Here is a 24,513-nt window from a genome sequence, read left to right on the forward strand (position 1 = left end):
GTGGGGCGTTTTGGGTTTGGTCCTGTGACATTGGGGTTGCAGGGCCATTCCATGGCCCCCCTTCCCTGCATGTGCATGCTTCGTAGGGTTGGCGGTCACTGACCAACACGGTGTGGAGTTAGCGTAGGGACCCGTGTGAACCAGGGGACCTGCACGTGGTACACGGGGCTATTATGGTTTGATCAAATTATACACAGACACCCTGGTGTTGAATTTTAAAATAGGCCTAGCGGCATTAGTATCAGCCATAGATGGGATGTGCAGCCGTTCCTTTCTCTCCATGTCGTGTTTTACAGTTCTCCCTTTTCTGAACAACTAGCACTCCTTTATAAGACCCACATGACCAAAATTAGCAGGATATGCCTGTGCTCACATGTCTTATGTCTTCCCCATTCTGTGTGAGCAGCATTGGTGAGTGTAATACCTTATTCATACTCGTGTCGTTTGGGGGCAGCCTTCCCTGCCGGTGGTGCTGGCCGGGTTCTGGTGGGGCATTTTGGGTTTGGTCCTGTGACATTGGGGTTGCAGGGCCGTTCCATGGCCCCCTTTCCCTGCAAGTGTACACTTTGCAGGGTTGGCGGTCACTGACCGACACGGTGTGGAGTGTGAACCAGGGGACCTGCACATGGTACACGGGGCTATTATGGCTTGATCAATTCATATACAGACACCCTGGTGTTGAATTTTAAAATAGGCCTAGCGGCATTAGTATCAGCCATAGATGGGATGTGCAGCCGTTCCTTTCTCTCCATTTCATGTATAACTACTATAATACTGCTCCTATATACAGGAATATAACTACTATAATACTGCCTCCTATATACAAGAATATAACTACTATAATACTGCTCCTATATACAGGAATATAACTACTATAATACTGCCCCTATATACAGGAATATAACTACTATACTACTGCTCCTATATACAAGAATATAACTACTATAATACTGTTCCTATATACAGGAATATAACTACTATAATACTGCTCCTATATACAGGAATATAACTACTATAATATAGCTCCTATATACAAGAATATAACTACTATAATACTGCTCCTATATACAGGAATATAACTACTATAATACTGCCCCTATATACAGGAATATAACTACTATAATACTGCTCCTATATACAGGAATATAACTACTATAATATAGCTCCTATATACAAGAATATAACTACTATAATACTGCTCCTATATACAGGGATATAAGTACTATAATACTGCTCCTATATACAGGAATATAACTACTATAATACTGCCCCTATATACAGGAATATAACTTCCACAAGGTTCCCGTTGATGAACAGTGGGGACATCTATGTGATATTAAAGAGATCCATCGTGTTCTTGCATTTCCTGTTATATCTAGAGGAAGCAGCCACTTACTTGTCACTTGTATTATTGGAATGTTTGGGAATATTCTGGTATTCTTGTTGTTTGCAGCTATAGTTTAACCCTAATGCCCCCTCCCCCAACATTGATGGTGTGGCTTACCGCAGGTCAACTCCTACTGACCTGAGCGGGAGTAACCCAGCACCTCCATATTGGATGTGTACAGTAGTATTGATTAATCTGCCCCCTGAGGCCTACGGTATAGGAAACAAATCATGTGGTAAATGGTGTTGTTGCCCATAGCAACCAGTATGAATTCTGCTTTTATTTCATTTTCTTTAAAATTTAAAGAAGTCATCTCATTGGTTGCTATGGGCCAAGGGTAGGAAATGAAAGTACTAATCTCATTGGTTGCCTCCACTCCGTCGTTCAGGGATGGGGAACCTTCGGCCCTCCAGCTGTTGCAAAACTACAAGTCCCATCATGCCTGGACAGCCGAAGCTTAGCTTCGGCTGTCCAGGCATGATGGGACTTGTAGTTTTGCAACAGCTGGAGGGCCGAAGGTTCCCCATCCCTGCCCTAGTTAATACCACCTGGCTTTCCTAGGTTATTGTAGTTGGGTTACAGGTAGCCAGCGAAGGATTGGTAGAAGAATTCGGCAGAGGAGGTGCAGGGGGTAAAAGGGAACTCCTGTGGAAATGTTTCTCTATAAAATAAACTGGTGTCAGAAAGTTAGATAGATTTGTAATTTACTTCTATGTAGAAATCTCCAGTCTTCCAGTACTTATCAGCTGCTGTATGTCCTACAGGAAGTGGTGTATTCTTTCCAGTCTGCCAAAGTGCTCTCTGCTGCCCCCTCTGTCCATGCCAGGAACTGTCCAGAGCTGGAGAGGTTTTCAATGGGGATTTGCTGCTGCTCTGGACAGTTCCTGACATGGACAGAGGTGGCAGCAGAGAGCACTGTGTCAGACTGGAAAGAATACACCACTTCCTGTAGGTCGGACATGCAGCAGCTTATAAGTGCTAGAAGACTGCAGATTGTTAAATAGAAGTGAATTACAAATCTGTATAACTTTCTGACACCAAGAGTACCCCTTTAAGGATGCAAGGGTGTTAGATGGAAGGAAGAGAGGAAGATGTGGCAGTAGTCCAAGTGAGAGAGATGAGGTCAGTAGTTCTGTTGTTGAGTCAGATTTGAGGAAGGAACCGATTCGGGAAATGTTCTTGAGGTGGACGCAGCAGGAGGTGGTCGGGGTCTGGACACTGAGGTAACATGAGGCAAGATTAGATTAAAGGGGGTGGACAGATGGGGAAAGATGGTAAATTCGGTTTTGTCCATGCTGAGTTTTAGAAAGCGAGAAGAGAAGGAGGAAGAAATAGCCAGTAACGGACTGGGGTATCTGGGGCCCACCAATGAAGAACCAGTAAGAAATGACATGTCAGTCAGTGTTAGTGCAGGTTCTAAAGCTGGGGACCCACCGGAGAATTCTCCGGTCCTCCGATGGGCCAGTCCGGCACTGGATATAGCCGATAGACTCTCTGGATCATCAATAGGCAGGGTATCCTACAGTATATCAAATGGGGAGATGACTCCGATGGGGACATGCAGCAGACCTCCAGGGACAGCACCTATAATCCGGGACCCTCTCTCTGGATCCGGGACGATTTAGAGTTTTAACCCCCACTTCCATGTATTGTACTGTAATAACAACTTGATGAAAGAAACAAATGACCGTGCAAAAACTTCAAAAATTTTTTAAAAAAGTTATCCATGTCACCAATGGGCGATGAGCGAGGACCTTATAACACTGTCTGGCAGATGTGACATTGACCGGCACATAGTCACCAGTGGGGGGGGGGGGCTGTGTGTGGGGGTCTTCCTTATGTCTTGTCATGTTTGCAGTATGGGAGTTTCTCTGCTTTCTAACCAAATTCTGCAGGAATGTGACTGGGGAGGGGGAGCGGAGGGACTACTTCCTCACAGTCCTGGTGGGAAAGGAATGCAGGATAGGAGACCCCTCATCTTGGCCTGCCAGTGACAGCCCCACACAATGCAGACAGCCACTTGACCCTTTGTTCACCCCTCACACTGCAGCCCTTCTCCTGTAGAGGCCCCCCCCTCCGCCAGGCCTGAAGGTGTTAATGGGCCCTGGTTTTTTTGACCATGGAGTTTGCTCCACCCTAAGTTGTGTTTTCCCCTCTAGATCTCACATTACTGAGGAGCATGAGAGTGAGGAGAAGAAGAGCAGGGACAGCAGAGAGCCGGGTGACAGGATCCACAGACACTACTCCTCCTGCCATGTCCTGGGGGGACACTACAGCCTGAGTGGGTGACTGAGTCCTGGACATGGGGGGTCCCACTCCTCCAGTGCTGCAGCTCCTGCGAGTCCTCAGCGCAGCGCTGCTCCTGCCTCAGGTGAGACCCTGACTGACACATGTAGCAGAGCTCAACTTGTCACTTCATTCTACTGCGATACCTGCTATACTATACAAAGACAAACTCAGAATGTAAAATCGCATACAGTAGCGCAGCAACGAAATAATTATATATAGACGATGCTTGTTATCACAGTCCTTCACTTATATGACATGCTGGGACTTGTAGTTCGCTTTTTTTTTTTTTTTTTAATAATTGATCTGTCACATGACCGACACCGGTAGCGTCTGACTTATAATGTGGCCGTATTGTGGCCATTTTTACAGGAAGGAAAAAAATTGCGCGGTTAATGTGTGAACAGAGCCTTAACGTGCGTAGTCTATTATGGAATGTATAGTTATATGTACGCTTGTGTTTATTTACCGTTTGTATAATTTGACGGATTATCCAATATTCTGGATTATTGGATGTTTATTATAAACTTTATAAAAGTCGCTCTGAGGATTGTCGTTCTTGGTTCCCAGCTTCTGGTGCTCGACTCTTGGTTATCATCGCCGGATTATCAGATTTTCTGGATTATTAGATATAAATGTTGTTTTTATAATTGGGGGATCATATTGATCAGACTTGAACCGATCACGTCCATTCGTCTTGAGTAGTGCTGTATCTATAGCTATAAGGGCGACCCACCAGCTGTTGCTAAACTACAACTCCCATCATGCCTGGACAGCCAAAGGCTGTCCAGGCATGATGGGAATTGTAGTTTTGCAACAGCTGGGGGGCAACGGGTCTGACACCTGTGCCATAGATCATTGGGGTCTCCTGTAAGATCTTGGGGTCTCCCATATATGAAAGGTGATTGCTGAATATGGACTGTAAGTATATTGTGGGGTTAAAATATATACCCACTCAATATCAGGGCATATGGTGAGAGGAGACATTGACCCCAGGATCCGCATCTACCAGGAGGATATCCTGACCGGGACCCCCTGATAACACTGACAGGATTCATATCCCCCCTCCCCCCTCCTGACACTGCTGCTTATATTATAACACAATGCTGACAATTATACTGTACATAATGGACAGATGTAGCAGAGCTGGGTTTGTAGTCATTGCAGAACTGTATATTTAGACTCTGAGTGCGTCCATTGTACTAGAACTAGACTCGCTCTTCTAGTTTGTGAGAGGTCATAGAATGTTTTCTGACTTGTTTAGTGAAGCCCGGTTACCTGTCAGATGCAGCAGAGCTGAGTTTGTTGTTTGGCCGTCCTATGTACAGTAGAACTAGAATGATCAGTGTTTTTGGATAGCTGGGTGTATTGGTGTCACAGCGCTTAGGCTGTGTTCACATCATGTTTGGGCTGTACGTGTCTAGTGTATACCAGGATAAAAGAGTGTATACAGACTTATGCTATGGCGTACCTGCGGTGCAGCTAAAACGCTACCTAAAATTAAAAAAAAAAAAACAAAAAAAAAAAACAGCAACATTTTTTGACATGCTTTATTTAAATTTCTGTATTTTTATATTGATTTTCAATAAATCCTTTAGCATCGTTGTTTACTACCAGAAACGGCGCCACCTTTGTCCTCAGTTTGTATATGGTATTGCAGCTTATGTCCATTGAAACAAATGATGTTGTGCTGCTGTTTATGAAAGAAAGCTGGGAGGGGGGGGCGATCAGATCATTACCTGAGGATGTATATGTCATATAGATTAGTAGTAATAGAATGAGTACTGGTGGCAGTAGTGATGGAATGGATGGTCCGTGTCTGTATCTATATACTGTATTATCCCCCCCCCCCCCCCCCCCGATGTCTTTATCTATATACTGTATTAAACCCTCCCGATGTCTTTATCTATATACTGTATTATACCCTCCCGGTGTCTGTATCTATATTCTGTATTATACACTCTTGGTGTCTGTATCTATATACTGCATTATACCCTCCTGATCTCTCTATGTATATACTTTATTATACTCTCCTGGTCTCTCTATCTATATACTGTATTATACCTCCTGGTCTCTATATACTGTATTATACCCTCCTGGTCTCTATGTCTATATACTGTATTATACCTCCTGGTCTCTATATACTGTATTATACCCTCCTGGTCTCTCTGTCTATATACAGTGGTGCCTTGGATTATGAGCATAATTCGTTCCGCGACCGCGCTTGTAATCCAAATCACTCTTAAACAGAAGCAAATTTTCCCATAAGAAATCACTGATATGCAAACAATTGGTTCCACCCCCAAAAAAATAATGATTTTATATTCTGAATAACATGTAAAACTAATGAAACAAACATTTATAAACAGCTGAGTATTATAATATGTCATATATGTCATATTATAAGTTACTGTACAGTATAGCAATCAGCATGTGGGTTATAATGTATAGTAACTGCATAACCCTGATAACACAGCAGCTGGATATGTGATATATAAGTTACTGTACAGTATAGCAGCATGTGGTATATAATGTATAGTAACTGTATAACCCTGATAACACAGCAGCAGCTGGATATGTGATATATAAGTTACTGTACAGTATAGCAGCATGTGGTATATAATGTATAGTAACTGTATAACCCTGATAACACAACAGCAGCTGGATATGTGATATATAAGTTACTGTACAGTATAGCAATCAGCATATGGTGTATAATGTATAGTAACTGTATAACCCTGATAACACAGCAGCTGGATATGTGATATATAAGTTACTGTACAGTATAGCAGCATGTGGTATATAATGTATAGTAACTGTATAACCCTGATAACACAGCAGCTGGATATGTGATATATAAGTTACTGTACAGTATAGCAATCAGCATGTGGTGTATAATGTATAGTAACTGTATAACCCTGATAACACAGCAGCTGGATATGTGATATATAAGTTACTGTACAGTATAGCAGCATGTGGAGTATAATGTATAGTAACTGTATAACCCTGATAACACAGCAGCTGGATATGTGATATATAAGTTACTGTACAGTATAGCAGCATGTGGTATATAATGTATAGTAACTGTATAACCCTGATAACACAGCAGCAGCTGGATATGTGATATATAAGTTACTGTACAGTATAGCAATCAGCATGTGGTGTATAATGTATAGTAACTGTATAACCCTGATAACACAGCAGCTGGATATGTGATATATAAGTTACTGTACAGTATAGCAATCAGCATGTGGTGTATAATGTATAGTAACTGTATAACCCTGATAACACAGCAGCTGGATATGTGATATATAAGTTACTGTACAGTATAGCAGCATGTGGAGTATAATGTATAGTAACTGTATAACCCTGATAACACAGCAGCTGGATATGTGATATATAAGTTACTGTACAGTATAGCAGCATGTGGTGTATAATGTATAGTAACTGTATAACCCTGATAACACACCAGCTGGATATGTGATATATAAGTTACTGTACAGTATAGCAGCATGTGGTGTATAATGTATAGTAACTGTATAACCCTGATAACACAGCAGCTGGATATGTGATATATAAGTTACTGTACAGTATAGCAATCAGCATGTGGAGTATAATGTATAGTAACTGTATAACCCCGATAACACAGCAGCAGCTGGATATGTGATATATAAGTTACTGTACAGTATAGCAATCAGCATGTGGTGTATAATGTATAGTAACTGTATAACCCTGATAACACAGCAGCAGATGGATATGTGATATATAAGTTACTGTACAGTATAGCAATCAGCATGTGGTGTATAATGTATAGTAACTGTATAACCCTGATAACACAGCAGCAGCTGGATATGTGATATATAAGTTACTGTACAGTATAGCAGCATGTGGTGTATAATGTATAGTAACTGTATAACCCTGATAACACACCAGCTGGATATGTGATATATAAGTTACTGTACAGTATAGCAATCAGCATGTGGAGTATAATGTATAGTAACTGTATAACCCTGATAACACAGCAGCAGTTTGTAGATACAGGATGGGGCTGCAGATCCCCATAATGCAGTAGCGTAGTACAACAGACTAGAATAGAGAAGCAGGGCTGCTGTGAGAGGTTTGTGTGGTCACATGACAGCAATGGGGAAGGGGTGTGTGTTCAGCATGGACCAATCAGGAAGTGAGAATCACAGAGGTGTGCAGAAGGACAGTGACAGAAACTTCTCTATACAGAAGTGTGTATAGCTGAGTGTAAGTGTAGGCACATTATAACAGCAGTGTGTATAGCTGAGTGTAAGTGCAGGCACAGTATAGCAGCAGTGTGTATAGCTGAGTGTAAGTGCAGGCACAGTATAGCAGCAGTGTGTATAGCTGAGTGTAAGTGCAGGCACATTATATATGCAGACCATGCCCCTCTCCCACTCCCACCCAAAACAGGGAGCTCTTAAACCAAAGCAATGCTCTTACACCAAGTCACAATTTTGAAAAACCTGTGAGCTCTTCTTGCAAAACGCTCTTAAAGGGGTAGTGCGGCGGTAAAGAATTATTCACAGAATTACATTACAATACATTACAAAGTTCTATAACTTTGTAATGTGTGTTATTCTGTCAATAATTCTTTACCGCCGCACTACCCCTTTAATCCGAGTTACTCTTAAAACAAGGTATCACTGTACTATATTATACACTCCTGGTCTCTCTATCTATATACTGTATTATACCCTCCTGGTCTCTCTATCTACATTATATACTGTATTATACACGTCCAGTCTCTCGATCTAGATACTGTATTATACACTACTGGTCTCTCTATCTATATACTGTATTATACACTCCTGGTCTCTCTATCTATATACTGTATTATACCCTCCTGGTCTCTCGATCTATATACTGTATTATACCCTCCTGGTCTCTCTATCTACAGTATATACTGTATTATACACGTCCAGTCTCTCGATCTATATACTGTATTATACACTACTGGTTTCTCTATCTATATACTGTATTATACACTCCTGGTCTCTCTATCTATATACTGTATTATACCCTCCTGGTCTCTCGATCTATATACTGTATTATACACTCCTGGCCTCTCTATCTATATACTGTATTAGAAGTATGGACCTAGGTTTCCGTGGCGCGCATGCGCAAGTTCCGGACGATGACCCGATGTGATGACGTTCTCTTCGGCTGTCCCAGCCTTTTTGCGTTCTCTCACGCATGCCCATTAGCGATGTTTACAAACAGAAGCGGACACATGGAGCGTGAGAAGGAACAGCTGCTTGATAGGTCTACGTGGTGAGTGACGGCCCCCTCCATTAACCCTAAGGATCATGGACTCTTGTGATTATTAGTTTTATTTAGACTATATGAAGCAATGGCTTACCGATCATGGACTTTTTCCACAACCCTTATATATTACTATGGCTGTATGCACATGAATTTTGTACGATGTACACTGATGCACTTATCTTTACTTTATTATATGGTATGATGTAATTAATTGGGGGAGGCACTGGGGGTGGACCCTTGGGGGTTATATACCTGTTGATGTTCCACTCTTGTGTGTTGCTTGAAAAAGATCTCATTGGGAGATCGAAACGTTGCACATTGATGGGTGAATAAATCATTTTCATTTTTCACCATATATTGGAGTGCCGCCTCTTCTCGAATTTTCTATATACTGTATTATACACTCCTTGTCTTTCTATCTATATACTGTATTATACCCCCAGGTGTCTCTATCTATATACGGACGCTCTCCTTTCATAGTATTTAGTTGATAGGACGGACTTGTCCTATGACAGTCTTTGACACGTTATCTGTCAGCGCTCAGGTGACTGGTCCGGGGAATAAACAATTGACGGGTTGAAATCCAACAAGTCAGATCCTGGGGGTCAGTGAGGACAGGAGCGAATGCGGTTATGCGGAGGGTAAGGGGGGACTGACACCGGGTCATCCCCACAAGAACAGACACATAAGGGAGCGTCACAAGGACTATGACCTGGAATGTAAGACGTAGTATATAGCAGGTTTCATGCAGAATGAGACTCGAGCAGCCTGCAGCCGCCTGGGGCAAGAAGAGCAGGAAGGAAGGCAAAAAAAACATATTTTATGGCCACCGGCAGCCATTAAAGGGAGATTCCCACTTAAAGGTCCTATTTTGGATAGATAACCCCATTGCTAGGCCGTCATCAATGTACCGATTGGTGGAGGTCCAAATACTGACCCCTGCCGTGTTGGTGCTGGAGAGGTGGACTTCAATCTGTGACTGTTGAAGGTTAGAGGGCCACCGTTGGTTACCAATGGCCATAGGAGTGATATGTACAGAGGGCAGGTCCCTCACCGCTGTGGTGGATCCCAGTACGGCCTATGGCTGTCACATACATATGCCCTACTTAAAGGAACACTCCAGGCTGGGGTGGAGCGTGACAGAGGGATTGTCTCTGTAGTTCTCTGAATCCCCCTCAGGCATAGCACAGTGTATGACACTATGGCGTCCGACATCTCGTGACCAATGTGGTTGTGTCTTAATTGGCTCAGGTTGACCTCTTTTTGCCGGTCACGGATAGATATGGTGACCTAGGTGTCCTTGACCGTGGGGAGGTATGACTGTTTCTGCCCATTACTGAACCAGATTATCGAGTAGACCAAGGTCATGTGTGATGGATCCGAGAGGTGGGCATTGTCTTACCCATGTGGTATCTCAGCAATGATGTACTACGGTGGACCTAACCTAGCAGTACAACATCGGACAAGTAATTTCCACAATAACCATACAACTTAACTGGGGCTCTGAAGATGACTGGCAAGGGTTCCCCTGATGACTCCGCATCATCATGGAGACATGGGAGAAGGTTGTCCGGAGTGACAAGCCCCATTTCCTGCTGAACCAGATGGACGATTCATCATATCCGAATTCTTGAATGGTGGACGGCCATGTTAGCTGACCGTCTGCTCCCACATCCGATGGTTCGATAGGACAATGCTCCATGTACAGAACAATAATCAATCATATACAGGTGCCATATATGAGCTTCAGATACCGCACCTGTATAGCTGTATATTACTGATCGTGTCAGAATCTGCATGGAATCCCATCAGCCCGCAGCATCTACAGACCCGCCAATACCGTAACCACCAGATAGTCTGATAGATGAGGTTTTCCTGGTTGGTTATTAACTAACAACAAATACCAAACTACCCAACACCTCACACAAAGAAGTTTTGTTATCGGAGCATGAGACGTATCTGCTCCTCCTGCGGTGTCACCAGCTGTGACTGCTCCCATCCCGAGCAAATACAGGAGTCACCGCAAGGCCAGAACTGTACCGTCACCTCGAGAACTATACTGTCACCTCAGGAACTGTACCGTCACCTCGAGAACTATACTGTCACCTCGAGAACTCAACCGCCACCTCAGGAACTGTACCGTCACCTCAGGAACTGTAGTCACCAGATTAAAAAAAATTGTACGACCACCTTAAGAAATGTACTGTCACCTCGAGAACTGTGTCGTCACCTGATGAAAAACCGGTACCACCACCTTAAAAAATGTACCGTCACTTCAAGTGTCAGTGTGTCACTATGTGTCACTATTCTGTACCCCAAGTGTCAGCATGTCCTTATCCTGTACCTCAAGTGTCAGCGTGTCATTATCCTGTACCCCAAGTGTCACTATCCTGTACCCCAAGTGTCAGCGTGTCATTATCCTGTACCCCAAATGTCACTATCCTATACCCCGTGTCACAATGCTGTACCCCAAGTGTCACAATGCTGTACCCCAAGTGTCACTATCCTGTACCCCAAGTGTCACTATCCTGTACCCCAAGTGTCAGCGTGTCCTTATCCTGTACCCCAAGTGTCACTATCCTGTACCCCAAGTGTCACTATCCTGTACCCCAAGTGTCACTATCCTGTACCCCAAGTGTCAGCGTGTCCTTATCCTGTACCCCAAGTGTCAGCGTGTCCTTATCCTTTACCCCAAGTGTCACTATCCTGTACCCCAAGTGTCACTATCTTGTACCCCAAGTGTCCTTATCCTGTACCCCAAGTGTCAGCGTGTCCTTATCCTGTACCCCAAGTGTCACTATCCTGTACCCCAAGTGTCACTATCCTGTACCCCAAGTGTCACTATTCTGTACCCCAAGTGTCAGCGTGTCCTTATCCTGTACCCCAAGTGTCACTATCCTGTACCCCAAGTGTCACTATCCTGTACCCCAAGTGTCAGCGTGTCCTTATCCTGTACCCCAAGTGTCAGTATCCTGTACCCCAAGTGTCACTATTCTGTACCCCAAGTGTCAGCATGTCCTTATTCTGTACCCCAAGTGTCACTATCCTGTACCCCAAGTGTCATTGTGTCACTATCCTGAACCCCAAGTGTCAGCGTGTCCTTATCCTGTACCCCAAGTGTCACTATCCTGAACCCCAAGTGTCAGCGTGTCATTATCCTGTACCCCAAGTGTCACTATCCTGTAACAAGTGTCATTATCCTGTACCCCAAGTGTCACTATTCTGTACCCCAAGTGTCAGCATGTCCTTATTCTGTACCCCAAGTGTCACTATCCTGTACCCCAAGTGTCATTGTGTCACTATCCTGAACCCCAAGTGTCAGCGTGTCATCCTGTACCCCAAGTGTCACTATCCTGTACCAAGTGTCACTATCCTGAACCCCAAGTGTCAGCGTGTCATTATCCTGAACCCCAAGTGTCAGCGTGTCATTATCCTGTACCCCAAGTGTAACTATCCTGTACCCCAAGTGTCATCGTGTCCTTATCCTGTACCCCAAGTGTCACTATCCTGTACCAAGTGTCACTATCCTGAACCCCAAGTGTCAGCGTGTCATTATCCTGAACCCCAAGTGTCAGCGTGTCATTATCCTGTACCCCAAGTGTAACTATCCTGTACCCCAAGTGTCATCGTGTCCTTATCCTGTACCCCAAGTGTTTATGCTGTTGAGTGGTTATTATTGTTGTTGTGTCTTTGTTGCGCCGTTTCCATTTTCTTATTTGCATCACGTTCCCATAATATGAAGTGGAATTGTTTTTCTTCTTCCTTCATGAGATGATGTGACTGATAGTGGAGGCCGATGTTATTCTGGTCACACTGAGAGGCTTCCCTGTTTGCATTTTACAGAAATATTCCAACAATATGGCGCCCGATGTTCTGGCGATCAGGCGTGCAACAACAATACACGCTAAGCTCCATTGGGAATAGGGATGTAATACCACACACAACCTGTTGACACGAGTGGCGCTGTTTTTCAGCCTCATTCACAGTGATAACGTTCATTTTTCCTGGATCACGGAAAGGTGTCATCCGGAGGTCTCCCGCCAGCTCTCCCTAATAACAGAACGGGGAATTTCCAGGCTATTAATGTCTAACATTTTGTCACTTATAAACTCTCACTAAAAGGCAGAGGTCACATAGCTGTCCGATCCCTCAAGGTAAAATCAGATGTCATGTGACTGACGTCACCTCTCACTGTACCTATTTATATTGTGTGGGGGGGGGGGAAGGGGGGGAGGGTCTGCGGTGTCACTTAATATAACTACATTTATAAAATACAATATAATTACCAGACACAGAGCCCATATTACAGGTCATAGAGCCCATATTACAGGTCATAGAGCCCATATTACTGGTCATAGAGCCCATATTACTGGTCATAGAGCCCATATTACAGGTCATAGAGCCCATATTACTGGTCATAGTGCCCATATTACAGGTCATAGAGACCATATTACTGGTCATAGAGACCATATTACTGGTCATAGAGCCCACATTGGTCATAGATTCTATATTACTGGTCATAGAGACCATATTACTGGTCATAGTTCCTATATTACTGGTCATAGAGCCCATATTACTGGTCATAGAGGCCATATTACTGGTCATAGAGCCCATATTGGTCATAGATCCCATATTACTGGTCATAGAGTCCATATTACTGGTCATAGATCCTATATTACTGGTCACAGAGCCTATATTACTGGTCATAGAGCCCATATTACAAGTCATAGAGCCCATATTACTGGTCATAGATCCTATATTACAGGTTATAGAGCCCATATTACTGGTCATAGATCCTATATTACTGGTCATAGAGCCCATATTACTGGTCATAGATCCTATATTACTGGGCATAGGGCCTATATTACTATTCCAGTTTAAAACCCATTCAGTATCCTCACCCGAAATTCTATGCTGTGCTCATAAGGTGTTTGTTAGAGGGATCTTTATACAACTTAATGCTAGAGCCAAAAAAGAAAAAGATAAAGAAATAAATTCCATTCTATCCTCACTTCACAAACTAGAAAAACAATTAAAAATCTCTCCTTCACCAACCCTAATAAAACAAGTCTCAGAATGTAAAAATTCATTACAGACAGCGCTGCTTTTCCAATACGAATGGACATTAAAACGTCTAAACTGGAACTTTTAAATAAGTGGAGATAAAGCTAGTAAAACTTTGGCAAGGAGAGTAAAAAATAAACAAGCAAAACAAAAGATCCCATATACTAAAACACTGGATAACAAAAAAAAAATTCGACCCCCCCAAAAAAAATATCTAATGAATTTGCAAAATACTATGAAAACTTCGTCCAGGGACGTCAATCCAGAGACGGAACTAGGCGTTTTTTTTAGACCTAATCGAATTAGCTACTAAATCAAAAACACCAACAGTTCTATTATCTCTCGATGGGCCCCGACGGGAATCAAATACGTCGGTATCCAATTAACTCCATCTCCGATGATGACATTAAACCTAAACTATAATGATCTTATTGTTTTTTTTACAAGAAGAATGTGCCAGATTATCAAATCCCCCATTATCTTGGATTGCTGAAATAAACATAGTAAAAATGTTGCTACTCCCTAAATTTCTGTATTTATGCAGAACGATCCCTTACTTAATACCACAAACATTAATAAATAAAATACAATCTATATATATAAGCAGGATACCGTACATTGGCAGACTTCCATAACTCTACTCACTTTCCATCCCTCACACTTTAATTTTCCTATCACAATATAAAAAGATAATACAGTTTATTAACAAACATAAATGGTCTCCAAAACCTAATAAACTAACTAATGCGCATACATTTTTCTCTAACTGGTATGGCTTCCGTAAAGGCTATACACACATTTATGACTTACTAACAGACAACACGGATATGGAAACTGAAAAAAAGATGTCTTACATGCAGAGATGGGAAGAGGAAATGGGCACTTCCTTTACATGTGAACAATGGTTTTCAGCCATTAGACAAATCTCCCAAAACACAAAATGTATAAATCATGTAGAACTTATGCCAAAAATTCATCTAAGATGGTACCTTACACCAGCAGGATTGTTTTTGACTTGATCTCAAAAATATCCCCCCTCACACATAGAAAAGATCCAGCACTTGCTATACTAGATATCAATTTATCTTCATTTCCTGCCCATACCAGAACAATTATACATCATATTTTAATTGCAGCTAGACGATCATTGGCACAGAAATGGAAGTCTCCTGATCCTCCCACGATCTCAGAAGTTATCAATAGAGTAAACTCACAATGTTCATACGAAACCTTTTTATCTCCTGTTACCACACACAATATGAAGATGACGAAACGATGGAAACTATGGACTCTCTCAACCTTTGCGAATTGACTTATTGTTTTGTTTTTTTTTTGTGTTTATCTATGTATTTTATATTTGGAGAATTATTAAGTCCACCAATTGTTGCTATTGGCTGTAAAACATATACATATACTATACTATACTATACTATATACTATATACTATACACTGTTTGTGTTTAAAATAGTTACTATGTAGGCCATTTACAGGCCTGTTGTTGAAAATTTCAACAATTTAATAAAAATTTAAATTTAAAAATATTACTGGTCATAGAGCCCATATAACTGGTCATAGAGCCTATATTACTGGTCATAGAGCCTATATTACTGGGTATAGAGCTTATATTACTGGTCATAGAGCCTATATTACTGGGTATAGAGCTTATATTACTGGTCATAGAGCCTATATTACTGGGTATAGAGCCTATATTACTGGTCATAGAGCCTATATTACTGGGTATAGAGCCTATATTACTGGTCATAGAGCCTATATTACTGGGTATAGAGCCTATATTACTGGTCATAGAGGCCATATTACTGGTCATAGAGGCCATATTACTGGGTATAACGCCTATATTACTGGGTATAGAGCCTATATTACTGGTCATAGAGGCCATATTACTGGTCATAGAGCCTATATTACTGGTCATAGAGGCCATATTACTGGGTATAAAGCCTATATTACCGGGTATAGAGCCTATATTACTTGTCATAGAGCCTATATTACTGGTCATGGAGCCCATATTACTGGTCATAGAGCCTATATTACAGGTTATAGAGCCCATATTACTGGTCATAGAGCCTATATTTCAGGTCATAGATCCTATATTACTGGTCATAGAGCCTATATTACTGGTCATAGAGGCCATATTACTGGTCATAGAGCCTATATTACTGGTCATGGAGCCCATATTACTGGTCATAGATTTTATATTACAGGTCATAGAGCCCATATTACTGATTATAGAGCCCATATTACTTGTCACAGAGGTCATATTATGGGTTATAAATCCCATATAACTGGTTATAGATCCTATATTCCTGGTCACAGAGCCCATATTACTGGTCACAGAACCCATATTACTGGTCATAGAGCCCATATTACTGGTCATAGAGCCCATATTACTGGTCACAGAGCCCACATTACTGTCACAGAACCCATATTACTGGTCACAGAGTCCATATTACTGGTCACAGAGTCCATATTACTGGTCAGAGAACCCATATTACTGGTCACAGAGCCCATATTACTGGTCACAGAGCCCATATTACTGGTCAGAGAACCCATATTACTGGTCACAGAGTCCATATTACTGGTCACAGAGTCCATATTACTGGTCAGAGAACCCATATTACTGGTCACAGAGCCCATATTACTGGTCACAGAGCCCATATTACTGGTTATAGAGCCCATATTACTGGCCACAGAGCCCAAATTACTGGTCATAGATCCTATATTACAGGTCATAGAGCCCATATTACTGGTCACAGAGCCCATATTACCGTCACAGAGCCCATATTACAGGTCACAGAGCCCATATTACTGGTTATAGAGCCCATATTACTGGCCACAGAGCCCATATTACTGGTAATAGAGCCCATATTACAGGTCACAGAGCCCATATTACTGGTTATAGAGCCCATATTACTGGCCACAGAGCCCATATTACTGGTTATAGAGCCCATATTACTGGCCACAGAGCCCAAATTACTGGTCATAGATCCTATATTACAGGTCATAGAGCCCATATTACTGGTCACAGAGCCCATATTTCTGGTCACAGAGTCCATATTACTGGTCACAGAGTCCATATTACTGGTCAGAGAACCCATATTACTGGTCACAGAGCCCATATTACTGGTTATAGAGCCCATATTACTGGCCACAGAGCCCAAATTACTGGTCATAGATCCTATATTACAGGTCATAGAGCCCATATTACTGGTCACAGAGCCCATATTACCGTCACAGAGCCCATATTACAGGTCACAGAGCCCATATTACTGGTTATAGAGCCCATATTACTGGCCACAGAGCCCATATTACTGGTAATAGAGCCCATATTACAGGTCACAGAGCCCATATTACTGGTTATAGAGCCCATATTACAGGTCATAGAGCCCATCTTACTGGTCACAGAGCCCATATTACTGGTCATAGATCCTATAGTACAGGTCATAGAGCCCATATTACTGGTCACAGAGCCCATATTACCGTCACAGAGCCCATATTACAGGTCACAGAGCCCATATTACTGGTTATAGAGCCCATATTACTGGCCACAGAGCCCAAATTACTCGTCGCAGAGGTTATATTACTGGCCATAGAGCCAATATTACTGGTCACAGAGGTCATATTATTGGTATAGAGCCCATATTACTGATCACAGAGCCCATATTACTGATCACAGAGCCCATATTACCTGTTATAGATCCCATATTACTGATCACAGAGCCCATATTACTGATCACAGAGCCCATATTACCTGTTATAGATCCCATATTACTGATCACAGAGCCCATATTACTGATCACAGAGCCCATATTACTGATCACAGAGCCTATATTACCTGTTATAGATCCCATATTACTGATCACAGAGCCCATATTACTGATCACAGAGCCCAAATTACTGATCACAGAGCCTATATTACCTGTTATAGATCCCTTACTGATCACAGAGCCCATATTACCTGTTATAGATCCCATATTACTGATCACAGAGCCCAAATTACTGGTCATAGATCCCATATTACTGGTCATAGAGGTAATGATACTAGCCATAGGACCCACAATTCTGTATAAAATCTACATTATATGCCTGGGGACAGGTCGCCTTTAGGCTATGTTCACACTACGTTAAACTACGGCCGTTGTTGCCGATGGCAACAACCGCCGTAGTTTTTTGTGCAGCGAAACACAGCCTATTAAGCAATGGGATCCCGGCCGGAGCGTACACACATCGTATACGCTCCGGCCAGGATCTGTGCGGCCCCGCAAATAACTGACAGGTCAGTTTTCTGCGGCCGAAATTCAGTGAATTCCGGACGCAGAAAGACCTGTCAGTTCAGCTTGCTTCACTGTGTGCTATGGTAAGCTCTTTGCTGGTTCTGACCCTACAGAACCAAAACCTGCAGCTGCTGTGTCCACATGACAACCATTCCTGTCTCCTCTTATTGTTCAACTTTTGAATAGAGGCAAGAGGCAAGTGGATTGACTACAGACACAGACAGATATGTGTAGCCATTCATAACCTCGCAGCATGCAGTGCCCCTATGATGAATCAGTAGGTGTTGTCATAGGGGTTTAATAGAAGACAAGCCTGAGGCTGTGAGCTGATATCTGAAGGAATGCTGGGGTATATAGTGTGCACATATTTGTGCTCCGCAGCTTCCTTATCCTTGAACTTTCTGCCACATACAGGCTCAGCAAGGTGTACGTAGCTTTACTAGCTCTACAGGTACATTGCTTTCTGGTATATCCTCAGATCACAACCACTACATCCCCTATGATCCCTATCTTAGGTCACACATCTGCAGTGCCGACATCACCAGATCTTTAGCAGTGCTTTATAGAGAAGTGCACTATTATTAGTAGTAGTAGTATGTACTGCCCCTTTAAGAAAGCTGGGCTGAGTATAGTATCGCTTGTCAGAAGGTAGTTGTGCGTTTTCCAATCCTAAATAACTCCTTTAAGCACTTGCACAAGCACAGAGGTCACAGAGCATGCTTACAAGTATACCCCATGCATAGGATAGGGTCTGGGGATGTTCATTGTGTCTATGTCCATGAGACCTGCCATAAAGCATATCTCTAAATGCTGTTATAACTGGGGATGTTCATTATGGCTAGGTCCATGAGGCCTACCGTAAAGCATATTTCTAAATGCTGTTATAACAGGACAGGCGAAAAAAAAAGTAAAAAAAAAAACAATGTTTTTCTAAGCCTGGATAACCCCTTTAAATTGAGCTTCTCCCATTTAGACTGCAGGAGGCATGGAAAATATATAGTATGTGGTGCTAGTGCAGAGAGTCTGTGGAGAGCCCTGTAGTGATACAAGGGTGAGTATATAGTATATAGTAATATCACAGAGGAGACATATAGAAGATAAGACTCCGGCCTGTGTCACCTGATCAGCCTGTATACACAGGGCTGTGTATATAAGGGTGCTTGGCTGCAGGGTATAGGGGTCCATTATCCTCACAATACAGAGACTTGGTATTGTAGAGGTTGTGTCTCCTGGATCCAGGTGGTACATCAATGGCCGCCCATATCCTCCTTACTTGTCCCGGCTATGTGTCTCCTCCTTAGTTGTCCCGGCTCTGTGTTTCCTCCTTAGTTGTCCCGGCTGTGGGTCTCCTCCTTAGTTGTCCCATCTGTGTCTTTTCTCCTTAGTTGTCCGGCTGTGTGTTTCCTCCTTACTTGTCCCGGCTGTGTGTCTCCTCCTTAGTTGTCCCGGCTGTGGGTTTCCTCCTTAGTTGTCCCGGCTGTGTGTTTCCTCCTTAGTTGTCCCGGCTGTGTGTCTCCTCCTTAGTTGTCCCTGCTGTGTGTTTCCTCCTTAGTTGTCCCGGCTGTGGGTTTCCTCCTTAGTTGTCCCGGCTGTGGGTTTCCTCCTTAGTTGTCCTGGCTGTGTGTTTCCTCCTTAGTTGTCCCGGGCTGTGTGTCTCCTCCTTAGTTGTCCCGGCTGTGTGTTTCCTCCTTAGTTGTCCCCGCTGTGTGTTTCCTCCTTAGTTGTCCCAGCTCTGTGTCTCCTCCTTAGTTGTCCCATCTGTGTCTTTTCTCCTTAGTTGTCCTGGCTGTGTGTTTCCCCTTAGTTGTCCCGGCTGTGTGTCTCCTCCTTAGTTGTCCCGGCTGTGGGTTTCCTCCTTAGTTGTCCCGGCTGTGTGTTTCCTCCTTAGTTGTCCCGGCTGTGTGTCTCCTCCTTAGATGTCCCGGCTGTGGGTTTCCTCCTTAGTTGTCCCGGCTGTGAGTTTCCTCCTTAGTTGTCCCGGCTGTGGGTTTCCTCCTTAGTTGTCCCGGCTGTGGGTTTCCTCCTTAGTTGTCCCGGCTGTGTGTTTCCTCCTTAGTTATCCCGACTGTGTGTTTCCTCCTTAGTTGTCCCGGCTGTGGGTTTCCTCATTAGTTGTCCCGGCTGTGGGTCTCCTCCTTAGTTGTCCCGGCTGTGGGTTTCCTTCTTAGTTGTCCCCTCTGTGTCTTTTCTCCTTAGTTGTCCCGCCTGTGTTTTTCCCCTTAGTTGTCCCGGCTGTGTCTCCTCCTTAGTTGTCCCGGCTCTTTGTTTTCTCCTTAGTTGTCCCGGCTGTGTGTCCCCTCCTTAGTTGTCCGGCTGTGTGTTTCCTCCTTAGATGTCCCGGCTTTGGGTCTCCTCCTTAGTTGTCCCGGCTGTGGGTTTCCTTCTTAGTTGTCCCCTCTGTGTCTTTTCTCCTTAGTTGTCCCGCCTGTGTTTTTCCCCTTAGTTGTCCCGGCTGTGTCTCCTCCTTAGTTGTCCCGGCTGTGTGTTTCCTCCTTAGTTGTCCCGGCTGTGTGTTTCCTCCTTAGTTGTCCCGGCTGTGTGTTTCCTCCTTAGTTGTCCCGGCTGTGTGTCTCCTCCTTAGTTGTACCGGCTGTGTGTTTCCTCCTTAGTTGTCCCGGCTGTGGGTTTCCTCCTTAGTTGTCCCGGCTATGTGTTTCCTCCTTAGTTGTCCCGGCTGTGGGTTTTCCTCCTTAGTTGTCCCGGCTGTGGGTTTCCTCCTTAGTTGTCCCGGCTATGTGTTTCCTCCTTAGTTGTCCCGGCTGTGGGTTTTCCTCCTTAGTTGTCCCGGCTAGTCTGACAGATCTTTGAAGCCAAAACCAGGAACAGACTATAAACAGGGATCAAGACTGCAATCCATCCTCTTTTCAAATCCATTCCCGGCTTTGGCTTCCAAAATCTGTCAGATAAAGCTTTCTGTGTATACGCACCCTTATGCTAAGTTTACACAGAGCGATAATTGGCCCGATCGTACGATGTCGGAGTAACGATTTTTTTTCATAACGATCAGCGTTTAGACGGTACGATATATCGTGCGGAGAAATCGTTTTGTGATCGTCTTGCGATCGCCCGCCTGCAGAACGCCCCCCCGCTCGCAGCCCGGCCCCACGGTCAACCGCAGCCCTCTGCGCCGCCCCGATCGCCACCCCCGGCGCCGCCGCTCTGATCGCAACCCCCGCTGCCCCGATCGCCACCCCCGCTGCCACGAGCATATGTTACTTGCTCCGCGTAGCAGGTCTTTGAAATCCCCGACTCCCCTCTTCAGTGCATTGATTGGCTGAAGAGATGAGTCGGGAATTTCAAATGGCTCCACTTCAGCCAATCAATGCACTGAAGAGGGCAGACGGGGATTTCGAAGACCTGCTACGCGGAGCAGGTAACGTATGCTTGTGGCCGAGGCAGCGGGGGCCATCAGAGCAGCGGCGGGGGGGGGGATCGGAGTGGCGGCGGGTGGCCATCTGGGCGGCGGCGGGGATGGCGATAGGAGTGGCGGCTGGGGTGGCGATCGAGCCAGCGCAGGGTGCTGCGGATGAGAGGGGGGCCGGGCTGCGGGCTGCCGGACTTTCGCGCGTTGACTGTTTACACGGAACGATCTGCGATTTTAATTTTTTTTTTATTCGATCATTATCGCAAAAATTTGCCCGATAATCGTTCCGTGTAAGCGTAGCATTAGGGTCCATTTAGACAGAAAGATTATCTGCCAAAGATACGAAGCAAAAGCCAAAAACAGACTATAAACAGGGAACAGTTTATAAAGGAAAGCCGGAGATTTCTCCTCGTTTCAAATCCATTCCTGGCTTTGGCTTCAAATCTTTGGCAGATAATCTGTCAGATAATCTTTCTGTGTAAATGGACCCTTATGCTGGGTTTACACGGAACGATTATCGTGCAAATTTGCACGAAAACTATCGAATTCGAATGATAATCGTACGTGTAAACGCAGCGAACGATCGCACGACGAGCGAGAAATAGTTCATTTTGATCTTTTAACTTTGTTCTTAAATCGTCGTCCAAAAAAAAATCGCTGATCGTTGCGTGTAAACAGTTGTCGCGCGAAAGTCCCGCCGCCCAAAGTCCGGCCCCCCGCTCATCCGCAGCCCGGCCCTCCGCTCATCCGCAGCCCGCTGTGCCAGCTCGATCGCCACCCCCACCGCCCCGATCGCCACCCCCGCCGCCGCCGCTCCGATCGCCACCCCCGCCGCCAGCGCTCCGATCGCCACCCCCGCCGCCGCTCCGATCGCCACCCCCGCCGCCGCTCCGATCGCCACCCCCCGTGCGCCCGCCCGCCGCCGCTCCGATCGCCCCCGCCGCCGTGGCCAAGAACATACGTTACCTGCTCCGCGTCGCAGGTCTTCAAAATCCCCGGCTCCCCTCTTCAGCGCATTGTTTGGCTGAAGAGGGGAGACGGGAAATTCAAACGGACCCTCTTCAGCCAATCAGTGCTGCGGTGCATTGATTGGCTGAAGAGGGGAGCCGGGAATTTCAAGACCTGCGACGCGGAGCAGGTAACGTATGCTCGTGGCCGGGGCGGCGGGGGCAATCGAAGCGGCGGTGATCGGAGTGGGGGGGCGATCGGAGCGGCGGGGGTGGCGATCGGAGCGGCTGCGACGGCGGGGGTGGCGATCGGAGCGGCGGGGGTGGCGATCAGGGCGGCGCAGGGTGCTGCGGTTGAGCGGGGGGGCGGGCTGTGGGCGCGCGATCGCAAAACGATTTTTCCGTATGATATATCGTACCGTCTAAACGCTGATCGTTATAAAAAAAATTGTTACTTCGAAATCGTTAATCGTGCGATCGGGCCAATTATCGCTCCGTGTAAACTTAGCATTAGAGGAACTTTTTGAAAAATCCCCGATTGGGTAATAAAGAGGTATTAAAGCGTAACTGTCATGTTTTTTTTTATTGCAGAAATCAGTAGTATAAGCGATTTTTTAGAAACTCTGTAATAGGTTTTATCAGCCAAAAAAGCCTCCTTCTGTACTCAAGAAGCAATCCCCCAGCCTCCCCCCCCCCTTATCTGTGCATTATCAGGCAAACACGTCTTCATTACAGAGAAGCCAGTGAAGACGGGCTCTGCTCTCTCCATTGTAAGCCTATGAAGGGGGGAGGGGCTGAGGGAGATGAGGAAGCAGGAAGAGGCGACATGAAGGTCAGCTGTTTGGACTCTCTGGGCACCTAAAACGCTGGATTCAGGGGTCAGAAAGGTCAGTGCTTATCTATGAACTTACTAAGAGAAGATTGCAGGGTGTTGCGCTGTGCAGGACTGCTCCGTGCTCACTCACTCCTAACAGCCCCTCCCCTCTCCATAGCCACATAATGGAGACAGAAATCCTGCTTCTTCTGAAGTGAGGGGGGAGGCTGGGAGATTGCTTTTTCAGTCCAGAAGGAAACTCTTTTGGTTTATAAAACCTATTACAGAGTTTCTTAAAATCGCTTGTACTATTGATATTTAATGTTTTTAAAAAAAATTACCCTGAAATGACAGTCACGCTTTAAAGAGTTAGTCTAATCAAGGAAGTTTGGTAAAAACCAGTGTGTACCACATACATACAAGTAAAGGAGTACACATGTGTTGTTGTTTTTTTTGTAAAATAACTTACATCCCTGTACTGTTCTCTTCCCCCATGGATCTGATCACTTCCTGGTTTCTTGTCTGTAATTTTACCCTGCAACAGTGCACAAACTTTCTCAAACTTCTCCTCAGTGGAGACCATCTGCCAGTAGATCTTGGAGATTGCATTCGAACTAAGCATGTGTGACCCCCCTTAGTGAGTTGTAACCAAGGGCAGCAGAAGTTGTACTACATAAGTCAGCTTTATTTACAGACAGTTCCTTTTAAAGGGGTTATCCAGCGCTACAAAAACATGGCCACTTTCTTTCCGAGACAGCATGACTCTTATCTCCAGTTCAGGTGCGGTTTGCAATTAAGCTCCATTCACTTTAATGGAACTGAGCAGCAAAACCCTGCCCAAGCTGGAGACAAGAGTGGGGCTGTCTCTGGAAGAAAGTGACCATGTTTTTGTAGTGCTGGATAACCCCTTTAAATCCGTTTCTGAGATAGAACCTAATTGCTTATACGCACAGGTAGGCTGAGTATAGTGCTGCATCCATTGATCACTATGGCTGCACCAGATATTTCAGATGCCTGGACTAACTACACATGGGGGGCGCCGGCACTGATTACCTATATATGTTTACAT

At 44.5% G+C, this 24,513-nt stretch overlaps 1 protein-coding gene across 1 annotated transcript in view; it reads left to right on the plus strand.

Annotated features, from left to right (window-relative positions):
• The first annotated feature begins 3,625 nt into the window (after window positions 1-3,625).
• Window positions 3,626-24,513, plus strand: part of LOC138789197 (receptor-type tyrosine-protein phosphatase eta-like) — a 35,918-nt gene continuing 15,030 nt past the window's right edge. The window contains exon 1 of the mRNA XM_069967804.1: window positions 3,626-3,758. Within this exon, the coding sequence (XP_069823905.1) occupies window positions 3,690-3,758 (69 nt within the window). The 5' untranslated portion in view covers window positions 3,626-3,689. The remainder of the gene's footprint in view (window positions 3,759-24,513) is intronic.

The sequence above is a fragment of the Dendropsophus ebraccatus genome, chromosome 4 (genome assembly GCF_027789765.1).
Source record: "Dendropsophus ebraccatus isolate aDenEbr1 chromosome 4, aDenEbr1.pat, whole genome shotgun sequence".
Classification (NCBI taxonomy): Eukaryota; Metazoa; Chordata; class Amphibia; order Anura; family Hylidae; genus Dendropsophus; species Dendropsophus ebraccatus.